This window comes from Pleurodeles waltl, chromosome 6 (genome assembly GCF_031143425.1).
Source record: "Pleurodeles waltl isolate 20211129_DDA chromosome 6, aPleWal1.hap1.20221129, whole genome shotgun sequence".
Lineage (NCBI taxonomy): Eukaryota > Metazoa > Chordata > Amphibia > Caudata > Salamandridae > Pleurodeles > Pleurodeles waltl.
Window position 1 is genome coordinate 877537858 of NC_090445.1, and position 17224 is coordinate 877555081.

Here is a 17224-nt window from a genome sequence, read left to right on the forward strand (position 1 = left end):
CCAGGGCTAGCGCCTAACCTCCCATTATGTATGGCCTTTGGCACAGGGTAGATCTAATAAAAGACCTTAAAAACTCTAGAAATTCATTGGAAAAAAAAAACAAAGGTTAAAGTGACATTTTAGTTGGGTATGGTTATAATATCTTACTTTAAATTAAAAAACCTAGGAATTCACTGAAAAAAACAAAGGTTAAAGTGATTTTATAGTTAGGTGAAAACATCAGCTACCAGGTATCAGGTATCATTTTAAACTCAAATAAACACTGAGATTTGCCAGTTACAGTTATATGCAGTAACTATAAAGTAAGCTTGTGCAATGCCATGCTTATCATCTCACATGTTACATCACTCATGACATGTTTTATAAAAATCAATGCAACTTCATAAATAAAATAATTGATGACAACACTGAGCATGGCGAGAGCACGAGTTATTGTTTCTTCAATTAACTGTAACTAGTTAATTTCAGTGTTTTTTAAGTTTAAAATATAACATTTTAACTGACATTTTCACCTAATTGCAATGTCATTTTAACCTTTGGTTTTTACAGAAAAAAAATCTAGCTCTCTAACTATTATCTATCTTATCTATCTTACCTATCTATATTTCTAGCTATGTAAGCATTTTTTAGTTTACTTATAACTTTGGGGCCATTTCAGAAAAAGGGGGAGGGGCAAAAACAAATTTTCCCCTTTCATTTTTCCATAGGAAAATTGAACAGGAATACCGCAAAAATTGCTTAACAGAATTACACAACATTTTGCAGAAAGATAGATCTTGGCACAGAAAGCTTGCTTTTTTTGATTTTGTGTAAATTTGTTTAATTTTGTTTTTAGCAATAAAGACAAAAAAAAATTATGTTTCACGTTGTGGAGGATCCACAGAGCTAACACATCTCCCTTAAACACTATGTGGCGGCTGCCATCTTAGGATTTCGGACTCCATCCCAAATCCTGGAATAAAGCTAAAATATGTGAGGGAGCAAGGTAGGGGTACCCTCCCCTAGGCCGGTTGTCCCTCCCACCCACCCGGGGCCAAAAACAATGTTTTTAAAAATGTTGCTGCAAATTCGCAGTGGATCTTTGAATCTGCAGCAAAATGTAAAAAAAAAAAATGCACAGATTCTAAAAATATAACCCACGTAGGGTGGACCACAGCCCATGGGGGCAGTGCAAAACATTTTAAAGGGCAGGGTGGCATGCAAAACCTCTGCCCGTGCCTCTAATAGGCCCCAGGGACCCCATTCCCTATGTATGTGCTGAAATCAGAGGGGAGTAGGTGGTGCATGGCTCCCCTCCCTGAGCCTTAGTGAGGCCCCACTGACACTATCGCCCAAAACTAATTTAAAAATTAAAGTGGAGGGGTACGTAGCCCTCTCTCAGAGTGTGCGAAGGCTCTTAAGATTCCATCACATGGGGCCAACTTTTATACTTTGTGGGAGGGGCACTCCGCCCCACTCCTCAAGCCTTGAAAGGCTCCAGAGACCCCATACCCCAGGGTGAGCTCAACTGTGGTGTCCTGGAGGGCCTAACCAGGGCACGCAGCCCCACTCCTCAAGCCTTGAAAGGCTCCAGAGACCCCATACCCCAGGGTGAGCTCAACTGGGGTGTCCTGGAGGGCCTAACCAGGGACACTGTTTTCCTGCTGACGAGAACATGGACATGGAAAACCTGTCTGCTCCCATCCCGTGACAGCTTCAAAATTGCTCCTGCAGCCATTTGTTTCCTTGCCCACGCTTTTGCAGAAACATAGACTACCCCAGGTTAGCAGGAGCAGTAAAAAATAAAACATTGCTCCCAACCTCGCTCTCCCAGCAGTCCTCAACATTGTTTGTTGTGGGTGCCCCAAAGTGGGTACCGGGGCACCCACATTAAGCCCCAGGTGATGGTCCCCAGAATCGTAAAGACTCAGGGAGGGGGGGATGTGCACCTTCTCTTCCTTAATAAACAAAAAAAGAAAGAAAAAAAAGACCCAGGCGATGGGGTCCTTGGTACCTGTAGGGAGCCCTGCACCCCCCTCCCCGAATAAATGAATACAGCCTTGGGGGTGATGTCCCTGGGGGCTGTAAAAGCTTGGGGATGGTGGTGCACACACAAAATAAAGAATTGCCGCCTCCTACTTGCACCCACAGTGGGTGCTGGCAGATGAGGCGGCAGGGCCATGGGAGCCCTGATGCTCCCTCCACAGCCCCAAGAAAAAAAAAACCATCTGGGTGACCCAGTTGTGCATCAGGACACCCAAAATAAAAAAATAAATGAATAAATGCTAATTTATTATTTACTGCTTCTTGAAAGACTTGAAGCACTCTGCAAAATCTCTTTAATTTTGTATTCAGCTTGGTGATGTCCCTGTAAGGGACAGAAGGACCACCATACACTCGAGCAAGGCAACTACCACTCACGCCCTCGTCATGGACTGCTAATTACCCCATATATTACATCATTCATGGCATGATCTATGACATATTTGATAGCAATATTACAGTATCTGAAATGACAATATTGATGATAAGACTTGCATGGCAGGGTCTTGAGTTATAGTTACCTTAGGGAATAAGTTATAGTTACTTGAAATAACTATAACTGCTGAACTTCAGTGGTTTTCTTTTTTTTAAACTGGATGATTTAACTGCCTTTTTCACCTAACTATCTCACTTTAACCTTCTATTTTTTTCAGTGAATTTATTTATAAACATAGTTACCATAGGGCACGAGTTATAATTACTTGAGGTAACTATAACTGGTGAATTTCTATGGTTTCATACGACTAAAATGTAATACTAACTATAATGTTCCTGTAACCTTTGTTTTTATAAGTGAATATATATATATATATACAGTATATATAAATATATATATATATATATATATATACACACACACAAATGCCTCATGGGTCTTATTTCCGGTGTAGGTGTACTCTTGTGCACTCTCACCTAACCACATCAAGTCCTCCTTGAGCAAAACTGGTCAATGACCGAGGTATTTGTGTGACGGGACAAGAGGTAATGTGGACCAAGTTTCTATGTTGTCTGTTGTTTAACTTCTTTTGCCTGTATTCAGAATCATGATTTATAATGACATAAATATCTGAGGAAAGATACTCGGATTTAGAAGACGGTCAAACAAAAAGACATTTCTGTTTTTACCACTCTACACTCTTGTTTACACAGTTCACTAATCCCTTCAGATACAAGTACTCACCTTGGTAAGAAGCACCAAGGAAATCCCAGGCCACAGAGGCAGGCAGTACATGGAGTGTGGCATCATTGCACAGTACCCTTCTCGTAAATGTGCATCAAGGAATACCCTGATGGGATTGGTAGGTTCAGGAAAAGAGGTATCCAGTGTTTTGAGACTGTCTTCAGCCATCTTTTTGAATTAAAATAAAAATTTAAGTTTTTAGATACATGAGTTGATCTGCTGCCATCACTTTAGTCATAAATTTACATTAAAACATATGAACATTCTGTAGCAGTTTCCTACAGCATTAACAAACAAGTTACTTACCTTCAGTAATGCATTAACTGGTTGAGGCAGGATCTGTCCACAGATTTCTTACATTAGAATCTTCCCCAGGCACAAACCTGGATCTGGGAACTTTTTCCCATAGCATGTCTGCTTGTCAGAAGAGGGAACTGCGCAACTCTGTATCAACGTCTTCTATTGGCTGTGACATCAGTGGAGTCCATATAATGCCCTCATCGATGCGCTGTCAGTTTCTTTGTAACTATTGTCCGCGCCCAAAACGTGGAGCCGCTACTAGAAACTCCCCATTTAAACTGCGTGCTAGCACAAAAGACACCCATCATTGAAATCTTAATTCAAGGTGTTGATTTTCATACCAAAATCTTCTGAGACCAAAGAGGACTCAGTTTGCAGGCTGTGGAGGGTGGGAGGATCATTCAGGAATCTGTAGATCCTGTCTCTACCAGAGTTACCAAAGGTAAGTAACTTGTTCATCTGATAGAGACATCTAGCTGCAGATTCCTTCCTTTAGGATCAGATACCAAAGGCATAGTAACCGAGAGGAGGTACTGTGAACTGAGACCTTCAAAAAAATCTCTAAATATAACAAAACCAGTCTAGAAGAAGAGAAAAGGACCTGACAGTCATAACAATTAAAGAAAGTAATAATATACTCTACAACATCGCAATCTGCGGAGGGAACCACAGGTAACTAAAAGCATAAGACATTAAAAAACATGGAAATTAGTTCATCCACGTTAGTATGTCAATTGTGTGTCAAAAGCAACCCAACAATATTGAGAGTCTCTAACTAGAAGAACAACACTCTATTACAAGAGAAATAGACAGTGGATTCATAAAAATACCTGTGGGGAAATACACATACTTTACTAAAAGATCTGTGTAAAGGGCTACAGTAAAAAAATAAAAAAAAAGACATAAAAAATGTTAAGGTCATGCCAATAGCATCACTCATAATGGAGACAATTAAAAACCTGTCCCTAGAACAAAACCAGTCTGAAACAATTAAAAAAGACTGGGTATTCTGATAATGTAGGCAAGCTCTAACATATTTTACAATCTAAAACTCATGGGAGGAACCTGGTATAAGGAGTCATAAACATTTAAAAACATGGAATAAAGAAAATACATGTTAATATAACCAATCAGTGTTAGAGGCGAAATAACAAAATGAATACTAAGCTTCTTGCTCCCTTTATGAGATGCAAATCCATGCACAAACACCCCATCAATACTGTGGAAGAACCACAGCAATGACATCATGAAGACAAAGAAAACATGAGTAAGAAACACTACCAATGACCGTAGGACAGTATTGCCAAATGAACTAGTGAAGATAAATCTATTTGTTCATATATGTAGACCACAACTACTTGCTCCCTATTGTAAAACAGAGCAGCATAGCATGACCATTTAAAGGTATATCCTATCCAGACCTGCACTATAAGACACATATAGAATGTTTATCTCTTGCAGAGAAAACATAGACTTGCCCGCTTTAAAAATAAGTTGTAGACATTAGCAACCATTTATTTAGCATATAATTATACTTTTCCCCAGGAAAAGTAGCTAGAGATGATAAAAAAACATCTTCAAGATATTATCAATAGATACTGATACCACAAGAGCCACCAAAAAAGCCGCCTTTTAAGCACGCTTCAACACCAGCACCCACAACAGCAAAGAGCTCTTTGCCATCGTCAAAGAGTTCACGAACCCCGGAGCAGACACCTCATTCATCTCTCCCTCCCAAGACCTCTGCAACAACCTCGCCACCTTTTTTTGTCATAAGATCCAGGACATCTATGAAGGCTTAAGGAAACAAAACGCACCAGCACAGCTCACCACCAGATACTGAATTCCTGGGCCCCCATCACCATAGAGGACACCCAAAGACTGATGAACTCCATCCACTCTGGAGCACACTTGGATCCATGCCCTCATCACATCCTCAACCTTGCCAGCACCACCATAGCAACAGAGCTCCGCCAAACCATCAACCTATCCTTCAAGATGCCACATACCCCCTCAGAATGAAAATACACCAAAATCAGCCTGCTACTCAAGAAACCCACCGCCGACCCTAGGGAGCTGAAGAACTACGGACCCACCTCTCTGCTCCCTTTTCCAGCCAAGGTAATGGAGAAAGCCGTCAACCAGCAACTCACAAAGTTCCTCGTGACACACAGTATCCTGGACCCTTCCCAGTCTGGATTCAGAAGCAACCACAACACCAAAACCAAATTCCTAGCAGCTACTGATGACATACACAACATACTGGACCATGGAGGCACTGCTGCACCCATCCTCCTCAACCTCTCTGCTGCATTTGACACTGTCTCCCACTCCACCCTCTGCAACAGACTACACAATGCCAGCATTCGAGACAAAGCCCTGAACTGGATCAGGTCCTTCCTCACTGGAAGTACAAAGAGGGTCAGATTATCACTGTTTACATCAGAACCTAAAGATACTTGCTGTGGAGCGCCCCAAGGATCCTCACTCAGCCCAATGCTTTTCAACGTCTACATGGCCCCTCTCACTAAGATCACCAAACACCACAAGCTAAATATAGACTCCAACGCTGATGGCACCCAACTGATCCTCTCCCTCTCCAAGGGCTCTGCGCAAGCCAAGAAGAATTTCCAAAACGGGATCAGAGCATTCGCTGCCTGGATGGAGGTCAGCTGCCTCAAGCTCAGCTCAGACAAGACAGAGATCCTTGTGATCGGCTCCATCCCTTCTGCCTAGAACGACTCCTGGTGGCCCACCACGCTGGGTAATACCCCCCACTGACCATGCGCGCAACTTGGGCATCATCCTGCAGTCCTCTCTATGGATGACCCACCAAGATAACGCTGTCTGCTCATCAAGCTTCCACACCCTCCATCTCCTGCGGAAGATTTTCAAGTGGATTCCTGCAAACACAAGAAAGAAAATCACCCAGGCACTCATCACCAGCAAACTGGACTACGGCAATGCACTCTATGCCAGGATTACCAAGTAACTTCAATCAAGGCTACAAAGAGTCCAGAATGCAGCAGCCAGACACATCCTGGACATCCCCCGTCAGAGCCGAATCTCCTCCCACCTCAGAGACCTACACTAGCTCCCAGTCAACAAGCGCATCACATACAAACTCCTGATCCACACCTTCAAGGCACTGCACAAAATAGGACGGCATACCTCAACCACTCAACCTTCTACGTACCCAACAGACGTCTCCGTTCCTCCCAGCTCACCCTTGCAGCCGTCCCCAAGATCCGGAAAAGTACAGCAGGAGGAAGATCCTTCTCTTACCTGGCAGCCCAGACAAGGAACACACTTCCTCTCAAGCTCAGGCAGACCGCATCACTGTAGCAGTTCAGGAAGGACCTCAAGACCTGGTTCTTCGACTGAGCAGCACACCTACTTTCAGTGCCTTGAGACCCTATGGGTGATTAGCCATGCTTTACAAATCCATGATTGATTTATTGATATTTATTTATTAATATTAAACATATATTTTTGTTTTTTGTTTTTTAAAGCTGAATAAAACAGTCTGTATGAAAAGGGACCTTGGTAGTGTGGTGGAAACCAAGGTGAGTATGTGACTCTTATAATGAAAAAGGCTCATCTACAGATGAACTTGAAATGGAGTCAATGACGCAAAAACTTAAAATATACAAGATTCTAAAACAAAAAGAATCCGTCCAATTTTTTATATTCCGTCTTATGACAACACTTCTTCAAGCGTGAACCCAACCTACAACAACTAGAGTCAGGTAAAGATGAAAACAGTTGTACCTAGATGGGGTATTAACATAAACTCCTCCAGCATAACAGATATAAATATCTTCATAGAGAATAAGTACCACCCATGAAGAAGAGGGTAAAACCGTTCTGAAAAGAAGGAAGTCTTGAATGTAAATGTAAATGCAAAAGCGCAGAACAACTCCTAAAGAGTCAAAATATGAATTATTTTATACAATAGACTGAACAGAATCTACAGTTATGTCTCAATGAAGACCCATGATAAACCAACATAAGTCCGAAAAAGAAAAGAATAATGTTCAAAGAACATTTCAAGACCATGCAAATGTCTACACCAAAGTGGAGAAAATCCACCAAACTGTGATGACTATCTAATATAAAACCTTGAAGACCAAAACAAGGAAAGTCTTACAGTCCCCAAGATTATACTTTCTGGCTTCTAAAGTATCCAATCTACCAAAAGTAGAAAACTGATATTACCATATCATAGGTAAAAGTAGAATGTACACCACAGTTAATGTACATCAACAGCTACATTGTTTGACAGTACAAGAAGGACTTAGTAAACAGACACTCTTAGTGCTGTATAATCCTTATAAAGAAATATCTTTGAACAGATGTTAAATCATATACCGACACTCCCAAGGATCTGTTGATATTACAAGTTCCCTATAAGGGCTACTAGTATAAATTAATGATCTCACAAGTTAGAAATCGACTTCCTGCAGAGGGAGCAACTCTGTACCCTCAAATGAAGGTGCAATAGCCCACAAGCCAAGAAATCCTGCTATGCGTATATTTATGAATGTTCACCGGCACACAAGCAAATACTCCACTTACTATTTTGTATATACCATGAAGGTAACAACTCTTTTGCACAAACTTCAGAGTAAAGTAAACAATATCACCTTTATATCAGGTCTAATAAAAAGAGATAACCCTCCAAGAGGCTGCTATTGACAAACTTGCAGTGGAAAGTCACCACTTCTACTAATAACAATAATTAAAGTAGCCTTGAATTATCAGACATGAAAAGCACCATAGGATCCCAGGGCACTATATAACTCAAAAATCTTCTTGACAATTTAACGAAAAATAACACCTGCTAAAAGCAGGACCACCCACTGGGCGCCACCATTAGGTGAAACAGACACAGAACTGAAAAAGCCTCACGGCCCTGCTGAAGCATGGCTCATAGGTGAAATAAGTAAAGACCCAAGGTTAGAGAGGAACAAAGCAAATTAGCTGTTCACCCCTCCTGTCATGAAAATGCCTTAAAGCTGAGTCTGCCTTGTGCACCAAATAAATGGACATCATCAAATGGCATGTCAATCAATGTGGCTTGAACTGGCTCTGAAAATCCGGGGGTATGTAACCAGACACGGCAATGTAGAGTGATTGAGGAAACCATAGCTCGACTCAGAGTCAGTAGTCCATACCACAGCAAATGATCAGTGTAGCTGCTTTCTGCCCATCCTAAATTATAGGGGTAAGAATGCTCCTGATATCTTCCTGAAGCGTAGGCAAGATGTTTGCCAATGAGGCCCAAAAAGGAAAAGAGCAGTGTCCAAGAACACAAGATGTATTTACAAAGCGTAGAGCAGAACTTGTGGGGGAAATAATATGTCTGCCACAGATGTCTAGACTCCTGGATTCTCTATCAGATGGGGCATGTGGGAGAGACTCAATATAATGGGAGGCGTAAGTGGCCTGTACCACTAAACATAAATGAGTAGGACGTCTTATGAGACAAGCCAGATCACCAGAGGCAGGTTGGTGCCTGTGAGATATAGCACAAGCAATGGGGGCCCCTGTAACCGGCTTAGCCAAGCCCCCAACAAAACTTCATGTAGGACTTCTCTGTAAGGAAGCACTGGTGAAACCCCTCTTTGGCATTGATAGAGGACATCAATTAGGGGGTCTGAAGTTAATTCCACAAAAAGATGTGTTAGATCAAACACTATGGCAATGCTTCTTAGCACTGGGGGAAAGAAGTCCTGAGGCTGGAGAAGAATCCAAGCCACTAGCCGCAGCTAGGTCAACTGCGGCTGATGAATATTCAAATCTACCACCTCTACATCATGTTCCTCATAAGAATAAACATGAGGGGATTCGCCACAATATGGAGTAAAATCAGAGATAACTGGCATGACTGGCCCCATACCCATCAATCAGGGTCGAGAAGGTGATTCCTAAACGTCGATTTTGAGTTCAGAGAGCGGGACTGGATTTCGATCGGCGCTGCCAGCGGAGTCGCCACCCAAGTTAGAAACCCTGAAGGACTGTGTACCGGTTCCATAACTGCTTTGTCATCTGATGCTGAAGGCCTAACTAAAGCCAAGGGCAAACCCACCAGCATAGATACATTCTAGGAACTTTGCACCCTTCTTGGGACCCACTGATGCTCCAGAGGAAGGTGATTCACCAGAGGCAGCGTGAAGAGAAACGTAATACTCACGCATCTGGTTTAGAGTTGCCCCAATCCCTGGAAAGGGAGGGAGATGCTGGGTAGGCTCTAACCTCAACTCCTCCTCTGAGGAATGGTGAGAGGCCTTATACTGTAAAGTCGGCAACTTCTGTGACTTCGACCACTTGAATCGAGACTTAACTCTTGACATCGATGGAGACTGGGGTATACGAGAACAACTACTTGAATAGGCCCACGAACAGACATCAGTACTATTAGGATGAGAAGGCCTTGGTCGACGAGAAGGCCAGGACGGCTCCAACATCCGCGGCGTAAGAAGCTTCATTTGAGGCTTCTACGGAGCTTTTGGCCAAAGTTGCCAGCTGGAGTTGCACTCTTTGGTGTCATGGTGCATGCCCAGGCACAATATACAAATCAAGTGGATGGTGTGCAGCAGACATTTTTTGTCCACAGGACCTATGGGGTTTGAACCCCTAAGACATGGATAGGAAAAAGCACACTGTTCCAATAACAAAAACGTCGAAGTAGGTCACAAACAGCCCAACTAACTGTTACCAGATCCACATTGCAAGCACGGAAAAGAAAAAACTGACGTTGGTGCATTGGAGAGCTGGTTATATGGACTCTGCTGACATCACATCCGGTGGACGAAGTTGAAACAGAGTCGTGCAACGCCCTCTTCCGACATGCAGACGTGCTATGGGGAACAGGCTCGCGCATGGGGACGATTCTAAAGTAAGGAATCTGCGGCTAGATGTTTTTATCAGATGAATGGTCACACTAGGCTTTGTCATCTCAGACAGACTCGATAGCCTGTTAGGCAAAGTTGATTATTTCAGAATTTACGCTTGTTGATTACCAATGCATTACTTGGACATTTAATGAAAATGGCCTTCATAAATCCAGAAAAATGGCTTACTGTTTAATGGACTGCTTCATGCACAATGTTTTTATGGCTGTGTAGTTGAATTCATTGCTGAGGCATGATGCAACGTATTTGCAAAGATGACAAAAAAAGTGTTGCTGTGAAGGTCTAATCTTGACAATCAAGTTGTGACAGAAAGGGGTATTCCTACGCTGAGTCAAGAGGGAGGACAGAAATATGAAAGTAAAGACACTAAGCAGGTATCTGTGATATATTTTTCCTGGATGACCATGACCTCTATCACTTGTGTGTAAAAAGGACTGATTGCTCAATACTCTTTGGCACTTTTGCCAAAGTCTTTTCCGTTGTTCCCAGCTTCTGATTCCCTCACATCAACTTGATGCTACGTGGGCTATGTTTCACAAATCATATACAGACTTGAGTATTACATTAGTCATTCTTTTTGAAAAATGAAAAACAATATACAGAGAAAATGTATAATACAAAATGATTTTGACATCAAATTCATCCACTGTGATTATGGAGTAAAACATTATTTTTCAATAAGTTATGAAATATTTTTGCACCTTCATTTTTATCTGTATTCCTCGATCTGTATCAATCCCATGTGCTACATTTCTGTCACATTTACAAAAAGTCCATCTCTCATGCATGTACAAATCATTAGAAAAAAAAGGTGATGGGTGGAATGTTTGAATTCACCTCAGCCCCTGGTAATTATTCAGACCACTTCCCAGTTCATCATTATTATGCACACCATGCCACTTCAGTTTGGACCCAGCCATATGCAAATTAGCCTTAACCCTGCTCCAATGGGAACAGTCCAGCCCGACCTGCCAGACCATTAGAGCTGGATACAATATTTCCAGCAAACAGGGAAATAAGCACACTAAACAATTTCAAGGGTAAAATGAATCTGCCACTATGTTGAGGAAGACAAAACACCACAAATTGCCAGGGAATGTTACAAAACGTGATGTCCTGATGTTTTGTTGTTGAAAAGGCACTTTGAGGAACATTTGGCAAAACATAAAATCATCTAGAACTCTTACAATCAACAACCTTTGGTATGGAATAGTGTATTTCACATTCACATACCCATTTAAACTGTAAATCAAACTTTTTTGTGGCCACCCATGAACTTCATCAAGCAACATCTCCAACTATAGTGCCATGGATTCCTTATATGAATATATATTTTTTGTTCGTCATGTTTACTAATCTATACTTTAAGACCAGTTTTGTTTCTTCTCTAGCATTATAACATATAAAACGTAAAAACAAAACTTTATAGCCTGCTGCTTGCACACAAATCTATGTGTTGGCCAATGATTTTAAATATCAAAATGTTTCACTGAGAAACCCCATTCACTCTCCTTTTCAAGCCAATCGCCACAAGCATTTACTAAGAATACCTTTATTTTTCAACTGATAGTACACCACATATGTATAATGTTGACTTGACACATCATGAATTTTGGGTAGATGTACATATCTTTGTGGCATGACAAATAACTCCATGGCCACACAGAAGATGAAAAGGAACTGATCATCAACAAATAAACTCAAAGTAATCTGCTGTGGCTTTAAGTGTGTTAAAAGATGCTTCCATTTGAAAGTAAGCAGCGCATGCTAGGAATGCTCACAGCCTCCAACTCTGAGAGTTTTATGCTGGTCAGTTGGAGACTGGGAGATGTTTTAAGAGGCTGACATCGTTGGTGGTGCTGCATTTAACATAAACTGTTGTGAAAATACTTGAGACTATATATATATATATATCACATTTATATGTGGGTCTGGTTTTCCTGGGGGGCGATCGCATCTACATAGATATATCTACACAGATATATATATACATAAAATACAGATTTGCTCTTTGTAGTAGGCATTTAAACCTTCTGCGATTCTTTATGGCACCAAAACTGCCACTAAACAATAGTCTGATCCTTTGGTAGCAGAAACATAATCACAAGACTTACTTGACATTTTTATTGCTGCCTAAAAGCTACAGTTGAAACGCATCAGTTGAAGAATGTGCATTGCTTTGAAGACGCAAGCTGCAACTGCAAGATAACTGGTGGCAAATATATATATATATATATATATATATATATATATCACATTTATATGTGGGTCTGGTTTTCCTGGGGGGCGATCGCATCTACATAGATATATCTACACAGATGTCAAAACAGTGATGTCAGAGCACCTCACGGATCGCTGGTGTCTCAAAGGGGTGGGTGGGGGTAGGGCGGAAGATCTTCCGTGTCTCCCAGGGGTTTAAAAAAAAAAATAGAAAATCCTCTGGTTCGACGCACCTGAGGATTTTTTTAACCCCCTCTCTGGGGTTGCCCGCTGGTCGTGACCTGCACCAGGGAGGTAGTGTGGGCATCACCCACACTAAACAGGTTAATCCTTAGAAACCAGTCAGAAACCTGTTAGTGCACAAAAGTACCTGGGTAGCTTCAAAATAAAGCCGCACGGGCGAGTGTGCATCGGAAATGGCCAGCGATGTGTCAATTTTTCACTCGCAAGCAAGAACATGCGTCGTTCCTCCTCCAGTCAGGTCAGCGTGCGTTGTTTCTTCTCTCCCACAAGACAGCAATGCATTGATCCGGAAGGGGACCTCGGGTCCGGGCAGGCTTTGCGTTGATTTTTTGCACCCAGCGATGTTGCATCAAAATCTGGTTGCACAGTGTCAAGAAACCACGCTGTGTGGGGGCTTGCGTTGTGACCAGCAACCGCTGCAGGTGTTGCGCGTTGTTTCTCCAGCTGCGATGTGTCGATCTCCCAGCTGTGATGCAGTTGGAGCATCAATTTTAACATGGAGGCAAGCGGTGCACCATTTATCTGCCGCTAGGTGGGTGGTCCGTCAAAAGTTTCCCCACACGGCGATCTTTGTGTGGATTTCTGTCCTTTTCCATCAGGCTTCAAATGTAAAGGGCCCAGAGACAGGTTAGGGCACCACTTGTCAGGACAGGACCCTCAGCAGAAAGTGGTGGCAGAGAGAAGTCTTTGTTGTCCCTGAGACTTCAACAGCAGGAGGAAAGCTCTGTTCAAGCCCTTGGAGATTCTTCGCCAGTGGGAAGTCACACAAAAGTCAGTCTTTGTACTCTCTCAGGTAGAAGCAGCTACTGCAGGACATCCCAGCAAAGCACAGTCACAGGCAAAGGGGCAGTAGTCCTCCTCCAGCTTCTCCAGCTCTTCTCTTTGGCAGAGGTTCCTCTTGGTTCCAGAAGTAATCTGATTTTCAGAGGTTTGGGGTGCTCTTCTTAAACCCCTTTTTGCCTTTAAAGTAGGCCTACTTCAAAGAGAAGTCTCTGTTGTTTTCAAGATCCTGCCTTGCCCAGGCCAGGCCCCAGACACACACTAGGGAGTTGGAGACTGCATTGTGTGAGGGCAGGCACAACCCTTTCAGGGGTAAGTGACCACTCCTCCCCTCAGCCAAGATGGCCCATCAGGATATGTAAGCTCCCTTTGTGTCACTGTGTAGAGGAGAGGTGCAAACAGCCCAACTGTCAAACTGACCCAGACAGGGAATCCACAAACAAGCAGAGTCACAGAATGGTTTAAGCGAGAAAATGCCTACTTTCTAAAAGTGGCATTTTCAAACACAGAATCTAAAAACCAACTTCACTAAAGATGTATTTTTAAATTGTGAGTACAGAGACCCAAAACTCCACATGTCTATCTGCTCCCAAAGGGAATCTGCTCTTTAATAATATTTAAGGACAGACCCCATGTTAACCTATGAGAGAGATAGGCCTTTCAACAGTGAAAAACGAATTTGGCAGTATTTCATTGTCAGGACATGTAAAACACATAAATACATGTCCCACCTTTAACATACACTGCACCCTGCTCATGGGGCTACCTGGGACCTACCTTAGGAGTGACTTACATGTATAAAAAGGGAAGAATTAGGCCTGGCAAGTGGGTACACTTGCCAAGTCGAATTGGCAGTTTCAAACTGCACTCAGAGACACTGCAATGGCAGGTCTGAGCCATGTTTACAGGGCTACTGATGTGGGTGGCACAACCAGTGCTGCAGGTCCAGTAGTAGCATTTGATGTACAGGCCCCAGGCACTTCTAGTGCACTTTACTGGGGACTTACTAGTAAATCAAATATGGCAATCATGGATAAGCCAATGTACACATATAATTTATACAGGGAACACTTACACTTTAGCACTGGTTAGCAGTTGTAAAGTGTCCAGAGCAAACAAATACAGCACACAGAAGCAACCTGGGAAGTAGAGGCAAAAGGTTATGAGACTATGCCAATGATGTCAAGTCTAACAAAAACCATGTTGGGAGAGGAAGGATGTGACCAGGTTTATGGGTCACTTCACCATTACATCCATCAAAAGAAATGTGATAATGATTAATAGAGGTTGTACATGGAGCATGTCCAGGTTGGTAAAGCATTCTGGTAACAGGAACAATTTGCAGGTTGAAAATGGTACTGTCCTGTCAGAAGCGCATTTACCTAGTGGTGAGTCTCATTCATTTGACAGCTGTTCCAGGAGGGGAACCATAGAGAATAGTGTACAGGATAGACCAACCACATGATCGAGGAGGTTACTTGTTCGTCTTGAAGAATATGTTATGAACTAATGCTTACTTCACCAGAACTTCTTGTTGCATAGTAGCTATTTCTCTATATGCTCTTGTGTATGCTATTCAATTGCATTGTTTAATTTTTCATAGTATTTTTTTTTTTTCTAGAGGTTCTTGTATATACATTTACATTTCATCATATATTTTTACCTATTTAGTTTTTTGTTCCTTTATTGATATGTAACGGGATGTGTTGTGGTGTTAAGTGTGTTAAAAGATTCCACCATTTGAAAGTAAGCAGTGCATGCAAGGAATACTCATAGCCTCCACCTCCAAAAGTTCTTTGCTGGGCATCGGGAAACTGTGAGTTGTGCTGAGAGGCTGACATCGTTGGTGGTGCTGCATTTAACACAATAAACTGTTGTGGAAATTCCTTATACCCAGTGTCATGACACAATTTTCCCTTGAAAGACTAACCTGGACTTCACAATTAGCAAACCTGAAGGCTGAAACTTTATCACTGCCATCCTCAGCTCCTAAAATAAAAAATAAAAAACAGGAAAATGTTTGATTCACTTGTCTCTTGTAAAATATCTAAAACAAATTCTACACATTGTGCACAGTTGGTGCTGGCAAGGTTCCTGAGTGTGGAGCATTGGGAAATTAACGGCTTTTCTTTTCCAAAGTTGTTATCTGTTGTAATTGCATATTATCGTATCTCTTTCCCTCATCTACTTTCTTTTCTCCCTTCCCATTATAATGGAATGATCCTCTCCGTTGAAGACACTTTAAGATTTTGTGAGGATTCCAGTGTGATAGAGGATTCTTTGACTGAAAGCTGAGCTGATGGTGTATGATAAAACATACTGAAAAACTATAAAGTGCTTTGAATTTATTATAACATTAACCCATCTTCTCTCTAAACATTTGCTATCCAATTCCATCACTCAAACAATGTAAACCTGTTTCGCTTTCGCAATCAGCACTTTTCCTGTTTTTACGGCGATCTTGTTATTTCACTTGCCTTGTCCAAGCATTTTTTGTGTTTAGGACTAGAAAATATTTAGGATTTTGTCAGTTTTATTATGTGCAGTAATTTCAGCTATGGCTGTCTAAAGCCTGAGTATGATCAAGGTTATTCCTTGAGGCCAACGGAAAATGTATCAATTCAAGGACTGCACGGTTCTCAGCACCTTGGGTCTCCCAGCGCTAAAAGCGTTCAAAGCCAACTCTCCGGCCTAGTGAAAAACTCTACGATGTAATGACCTTTCTTGTTCTGCTGAGCCTCTCGACATACTCTGCTGTTCCGCCTAAATCTCGCCTAAAGACAGGCAATCAGCAAGTCAAGTGTGTACAACCGAGGTCACAAGACAAGTTGTGTTTCCTGTCAGCATGGTCATGCAGTCCATGCTACAGTCACAGTACAGCTGAGAGTTAATGCGGGTAAATGCCAGGTCTGAAGAATGTAACTGAATGCTTTAGCAATAGTAAAGATTATAAAATGAGAAATGTGTAGTTTTTTCGACGCATTATCTTAGATGATATACATTGGTAGGAATAGGTGGTGTCATTAGGAATTCACATACTACATAGTTAGGAAATGTTTCATTAAAACGTTTAATGAGTAGCTGCGATTCCTCAAGTATACGACCCCGGTGGAAGTCACTGAATGTAACTGTGTGTCTTCATAGGTATCTGTGACTCATATTCTCCCCACACGGTCACAAGCAAAGCATCATCAGGGCAGAAAGGAAAACATTATTATTGTTTAATTTATTCCACTGTGTAAGGGGTGTTTATACATGGGAGTTGAAATGCATCTAACTGGGATTGTGTTACAACTGCAAAAGTAACAAACAATGTAGACTAACATGTATTACAGATTCATGCAAATAAAGAGAAAGAGGATACACTACTGTCTCTTTATGTGATTTATAGGTCGTTTGTATTTTGCCTCAAATTAACATGTGCATTGTGTTAATCCCAAGACAATTTATCACACTGACTACGCCAGACAGGTTCTCTGATGTGCTTAACCATTTTAGAGAGTAGGTATCGACATGAACAACTGAGAAGCAGAAAATAATTTATTGCACTGCACCACTTGCA

The 17224-nt window shown here is 41.8% G+C and overlaps 1 protein-coding gene across 4 annotated transcripts in view; it reads right to left on the reverse strand.

The window, feature by feature from the left end:
- The window catches only part of HPS1 (HPS1 biogenesis of lysosomal organelles complex 3 subunit 1), a 270693-nt gene that overhangs the window by 89504 nt on the left and 163965 nt on the right, over positions 1 to 17224 (reverse strand). For 3 of the 4 annotated variants that reach the window (XM_069239659.1, XM_069239657.1, XM_069239658.1), the window contains 2 exons: positions 15593 to 15651; positions 3203 to 3370 (listed from right to left, as the gene is read on the reverse strand). In XM_069239659.1, coding sequence (XP_069095760.1) covers positions 3203 to 3370; positions 15593 to 15651 — 227 coding nt within the window. The remainder of the gene's footprint in view (positions 1 to 3202; positions 3371 to 15592; positions 15652 to 17224) is intronic. The other variant, XM_069239661.1, reaches the window with a different exon arrangement.